The 6,672-nt window shown below is 36.6% G+C and overlaps 1 protein-coding gene across 1 annotated transcript; it reads right to left on the bottom strand.

Annotated features, from left to right (window-relative positions):
• LOC102843530 (olfactory receptor 8S1-like) lies at positions 1-909 on the bottom strand (the record flags this gene model as incomplete). Its single annotated transcript, XM_006888150.1, has 1 exon — positions 1-909. A coding segment is annotated over exon 1 (909 nt), but the record flags the coding sequence as incomplete, so codon positions are not given.
• Positions 910-6,672: the final 5,763 nt, after the last annotated feature.

Raw genomic sequence — 6,672 nt, 5'->3', positions numbered from 1 at the left:
TTTTCTCAATATTCTTCTCATAGCTGCTCTCACTTCCTTGTTTTGGAGACTGTAAATGAGAGGATTCAACATGGGAGTGACTACACTGTATTGTAAGGGGAAGATCATCTCCATGGAGGAACCTGAGTTTGGTAAGAGATAGCTAAGGAAACCTGAACTGTAGAACAAGATCACAATAGTGAGGTGAGAAGAACAAGTGGAGAAAGCTTTGCTTCTGCCAGAGGTAGAGCTGATGCTCATAATGGTGGAGACAATACGGATGTAAGAAAAGAAGATAAAAACAAAAGTTCCAAAGAAATGCAGGACAGAGGAGCACAGTAGGAGTGCAAAGTTGTTGGAAGTATCAGAGCAAGAGAGAGGGAAGAGAGAAGATAGTTCACAGCTGAAGTGGGGGATAGTTTTATCCTTACAGAAGTCTAAATTAACAGCCAGGAGGATGTTGATGAGAGCATCAACAAAGGCCAGGCCCCAGGAACCCCAGACCAGCCTGATACATAGCTGGTTGCTCATTACCTGGCTATATAGCAGAGGGGACCTGATGGCAACATAGCGGTCACAGGCCATCACTGCCAACAGACAGGCCTCAGTGCCCCCTGTGGCAAACACAAAGAAGGACTGTGCCAGGCATTCCTCGACGAAGATGGTTTTACTTCTAGAGAGTAGATTCTCCAGCATCTTGGGTACTGTGACAGAGGAGTGGCAGAGGTCCAGGAAGGATAGTTGTCCCAAAAAGAAGTACATGGGGGTGTGTAGGTTGGAATCAGCCCTGATCATTAGCAACATCACCATGTTTCCAATTAAGGTCAGGAGATAAATCACCAGGAACAACACAAAGAGAAGAGCCTGTATCTGGGGGTTGGAAGACAGTCCAAGGAGGATGAACTCACTGAACATGCTATGATTTCCCATTGTATTGAAAAGCAGCTTTATCCTGAAAATCCAAGAAAGAAGAAATATCAAAATCTTCCTCATATCTCCCAGCTTACCTGACTGCCTCTTTCCCAGGGATGTTATTTTATGACTCTGCTGATGGCCATGGTTATATATTTATTTCTGCACTGACTTTATAATTACCATAATAAATTTGATGAACTTGGATGACATAACACAACTCCGCCATTAGCTCCTTATGTAATTTTGTTAATAATTTTCCTATGCCTTTAAGAATTTCTGTGTTTTATTTTTTTTAATATTAATTCAAGAACAGTTCATGTGCTCAACTGGAATAGAGAATTATTAATGAAGTAAAGAAAGGAGCCAATAGCAAAAATTAAATCCTTGACAGATGGGTAACAAATGGCATCCAGAACACAAGCAGAGTATTTCCTTTGATAAGAGGAAGGACCATTTATCTATTGTGAGTAGAGGAGAAAGTAGAGAGAATGGGATGAAACAGACTCACAGATTTTGAGGCTGACATCTGAGAAGCATTCTAAGCGATAACTGCAAAGCTTTGATGAAATGTGGAGTGAGATAATGGACAGTGGCTATGTCTCGTCTTTCCATATACAGCTCTATTTCTATCTCTCTGTGTAAGGTTTCTGGGTAGCACAAGGGATATGTGATCTGTTACTAACTGAGAAAGGCTGACTGTTTGAACCTGCTCAGTGGTTTTGTGGCAGAAAGTTCTGGCACTGCAAGGATTACAACCAAAAATTCTGATGGAACAGTTCTACTCCGCTTGATAGCAGCAGAAACATCTTTTATGTATATGGTGTGAATGTTCAGTGAAATTATAATGAGAGGATTTGCGGACACAGGGAGACAAAATTCATTACAACATGTGGAAGATTAATTTACTGAAGAAATGCAGTAGAATTAATTGTTCGCTCATTTGAGATTTTAAGACTACTCCAAACAAACAGATGATTATCTTTAATAATGTTTAACTGCTTCTTTTTAGAGAAGATATTTGGTTTTAACTAGGTTAGGCTATTGTCAAGTGTATGACCTGACAAACAAAATAGAGATGCAAGTAGAATATGCATACAGAGCAAAAAAAAAAAAGTCTGTGAAAGTAATTAAATTGAGGATAAAATAGAGAATAAGTGGTGAGGCCATTAATTTGAATTTGCTTCTGCAGAAACAGTAGGTTAACTACATAATAAATCTAAAAGATAGTGATTTGATAGTGGAGTACTCAAAATCCAAATATTGTAAGTTGTGCTCACTTCGGCAGCACATATACTAAAATGGAAACGATACAGAGAAGATTAGCATGGCCCCTGCTCAAGGATGACACACAAATTCATGAAGCATTCCATATTTTTAAAACAAATAGGTCTGTCTTGGAGAGAGTGAAACCAAGTCTCTCCTTGGATTTTGAAGTTCTGCTTTACTTGTTTTGGGCATGTGGCCAGGAAGAGATTGGTCCTTGGACAAGGACATCATGCTCAGAAGGGTGGACAGACAGCATAAGTGAGGGAGACCCCGGATGCGATGGATTGATACAGTAACTGAGGTAATGGGGGCAGTTGGTGTGTCGAAATTAGTGAGATTTGCTCAAGACAGGGAAGGGTTCAGAGCTGTTGAACATAGTGTCATTATATATCGCCAGTGACTCAATGGCACGTAACAACAATAACATACTAAGGTTTGGAAGCAGGAGTGGCATCCACTTCCTAAACAACATGTCTGTCTCTGGAAACTCTATGAACATTGATAAATGTAGATAACTGTAGAGGGGCTTCAGGCCTTTTGTTCATATGGTCATTATGTGTCATGCTCAACTCGAAGGCAATCAACAATAAAAATTCTTAGTAGTGAGGATGGCAAAGGGAAGAGTTATACTGTAGGAGTAGAAGGGTATATATGGTGAGGAGGAATACTCACATTGATACTGTGGAAGACAAATGACCTAGGGTTTTGAGCTAAGGTGATGAGAAAATTTTCCGTATTTTTAAAATTTTTATTTCATTTCCTTAAATGAAGATTTATTAGTTTTAAACTTTGAAGAAAGTGATAACTCTAGTATAAAAAAATGCCTACCTGCATTTAGTCACAGAAACAGTTTCAGGATAATGTCTTTAACAGGATAATATCTGAACCCATAATCCATGCCTATCTTAAACCACCATTAAAAGTTCTATAATCATACTCTCTCTCTGTCAGTGTTTCAGCCAGCTTTGGAAGTTCACATGCCAACTCAATCTAGATTCTCACTCAAAAACTCACCATTGTTTTCCTACTTTGTTCTGAAACCATTGTTTGTAGCCTCAGGGCTACACTAATGTATATATTTCATAAATGGTTTAAGTATCCAACCACTTCACCCATTAGCCTCCAAACTGGAGACGAGGGCCCGGCCTTAAACACAAAGGCCCAGTATAGTCCATTCTTGTCTTTCCTATTGACACAAAAAAGTATGTTCAGTTGATTAAAATAAATTATAATTTTTCTTCTATTAATTATTAACTAAGATAAATTTAGTTACCTCTCTACATAACTGATAGTATCAGGTTGTGCAACAATACTTTTAGATCCAGTGACAAATTATTCATATCCAGGGTAAATTATTCGGCTTATGCAATTAGTGTATTGAAATACCTGTATTTGAGGAGAATTGAGAAGAGATCTCTTGAAAATTAATAATACAGTAAATTATGTGCTATCAACAAGAAATAAATGATTATATATTTTCCTTTAAATGTTTTAATGTATTTAAAATATATGCTATATTTCTATTTATTTATGAAAAAGATAATATATATTTGTTATATATTGATAATTATATAATAGATACTAATTATATATTTCTATAGAATAGAATATATTGAATATGTTAATACATATTTTTATTTATTTATGAAAATAATAACAAAAATTTCCCATTTAATTCTTTTATATAGATCAAGCTATTGTGTCCATTTGGGTTTCTGGCACTCAGATCACTACATTATCATCAGAAATATGAAGACAGCGGTAGGTATGGATAAAATACTATATCAGGTAGAAGATCCCTGTTGCCCAAGGGTGGAAATTGGGCTGTGGAGCTTCCACTGTATGATGTCAGGACAGCACAAAGAAAAGTCTCTTTGCTACCACCCATCTCCACATACAGTTGTATATTAACTCCAAAAGTTTCTCTGACCTGTGATTATAATTATATCCTTGCAACAAAGTGAAGGATAAGTTTGATTAGTATATCTGTTCACATAAAATACAGTGCTAGGAAAAGTTGATGGCCAGTGACTTGATGTCCCTAGAAGTGGCAAATTGGATTTATTTTTAAAGTATTTGTATTGTTCTAGAAGGATTCCATCAGTGTAAATAAGTTAAATAAATAAAACATCTTTCTTTTTTTTTTTTTACACAGAGGCTGACGCCTAAAGTATCACTATTAGTGATTCTTCTGTTTTTAAACATAAAATGTCACCACTTATGATAAGGCAATAGATTTGTTACCAGATAGTTAAATCATTAGATGGAGAAGTTTAATTGAACCTAGTTGAAAGGAGTAACAGCGAATGTATGTTCCTGGCAGAATGAATATGACTTTGTTTCATAATGTTGATCAGGAAGTATTATCAGAGAACATGAATAAGTGTATGAATGCGTAGGGATTGAAAGTAGAAAGTGGCACAGAGCTTTCTTATTTTGGTGAGATAAGCCTGATCGTGAAGGAGTTTAAGGTCCTAGTTTTACTAAGAAGCATGTGGTATGAAGAAAAATAAATACTAAAGCCAGAAATACAAGGGTACTGGCGATGAACATCACCTATTACATTTTTCCCAGATTTTACTCTGATCTTGCCCCAGAGCTATCTGAAGATGAGTTTTATTTCAGAGAAAGCTTCTCTTTGAAGTTCATATGGTATGATTGAGAAGGGGAGGTAGTAGGTCTTTTAAGAGTGGGAAGGAAATATGCCTCTAATATTCTCAGATTACCATATTACTTGGCCAATTTAAGAGAAAATACAGACTTTCCCCTAGGAGTTTAATAAGTGCATCAGAATATTGACAATATTATACAATTTTGAAACACATACATTTGTGATATATTCAAATTATGCCACTTATTAGCTATTTGACTTTAGTAGGATTATTTACTTAAAAAATTCCCATTCATTAACTTGAATAAATAATAAATATTGCAAAAGTTTTTTTTAAAAGTTGGATTATATAGTTTATATACCTGGAAACAATATTTCTGATTTTAATTGCCAAGGCTTCTCAAGGTGAGAAGGAAGGGAGTTTTGGAGGGGACAAACAGAGCAAATTAGAGAAGAGATAATGTGAAGAAAATCTGTATCAAAGATTGAGGAATAAATTAGAGGGTTCAGAAGGAAATAAAATCTTTAGGAAGCCAAGAAGAAGGGAAGAGAGTGAATAGGAGGAGGGAGCAATTCAAATTGCATGGTAGGAAGGGACACAATCATTAGCGAATTTGGACAGGCATTATTAAGTTTTTGGCTTCTTTATGAAGATAGTATCCCAAACCTTTAGGTAGTTAGGTGAATACATCAGGAATCAGGTGATTGTCAGTAAAAGAAGATGTACCACAACTTTCCAAATTTGGAAATAGACATAGTTTTCTGTCTGGAAGGCTGAGTGAGAGAGGATAAATAAGAATAGATTAGCTCAGGTTTTAAAAATTAATCATTTGGGAAAAAAGTCTTCCGCTATCTTGATCGTGCTCTTACCCCAGCATACCTTTGAAGGAAAGATATTGAAATTTCAAATCTGGACATGTCACTTTGAAGAAGTTTCTTTCATGCTATCTCAAGCTTGTTCTGCATCTACAGGTGGACACACAATGACTGGTTCTCATAAATTCCTCTGTGACTCTAAATATTTTAATTACTACATTGTCTGAACAAAGGACTCTGGTGTCTAGCCAATCAAAAGTGCTGTTGATTTTGACTGAACTAAAGAGCCCAGGGACCTAGATCAATACCCCATATTCCCTGGTATTACAGCCGAAAGCAGAATTATTAACTATGAAACGAACTTTTAAAGAGCCATTGGGGATTTTCTGTGTGTGGCCTTTGCAGGTTGTGAATTGAAGCAATCAGCGTAAATTCCTAGATGAGCTTCCTTGTTAGTCTTCTGGGAACTGAAGAGAAGCTGAGTAAGAGAAGGGAATTTGGATCTTGTGAAGAAAGCAGAAAATTTTTTTGGGAGCATACAGACCATTTCAACCCACTTGAGATGTGAGAAGAGAGTCCCAGCTAACTACTAGATCATCTTCTCATGCATGAATGGCTTCTAAATGTAGATGGGTTTCATATTAGGCAAGTCAGGTGAAGACAAAGTAAAAAATGAATTAATATTTTGTTATACAATAAGTAAAAGCCATTGCTGTTTGTAGGTGACATCAAGCTGGATCCCATTTATTGCCACCTTATGAGCACAGGACAAAATATGGCCCCATTCTATGGCATCTATGCAGTAATTGTTGTGCTTGAGTCCATTTTTGCAGCCGTTGCAGCCATCCATCTCTTTGATGGTCTTTTTAAACGATCCACCATCGCGATGTCTTTCTCTAGGGCACTCCTGACAAATTCCCACCAACATGTGAGACAAAGTCTAACTAGCTTTGCTTTTTTTTTTTTTTTTTTAAATAGTATTGAATGTACCATGGACTGCCAGGAAATCAAACAGATTCATCCTAGAGAGGGTTAGACCAGGCTGCTCCTTGGAGGCAAGGATTCTGGGGCTTCGCCTGACATAC

Source organism: Elephantulus edwardii, unplaced genomic scaffold, assembly GCF_000299155.1.
Source record: "Elephantulus edwardii isolate Elephantulus edwardi_28Jun2011 unplaced genomic scaffold, EleEdw1.0 scaffold00065, whole genome shotgun sequence".
In the NCBI taxonomy this organism is placed as follows: Eukaryota; Metazoa; Chordata; class Mammalia; order Macroscelidea; family Macroscelididae; genus Elephantulus; species Elephantulus edwardii.
This window is presented reverse-complemented; position numbering and strand designations above follow the sequence as displayed.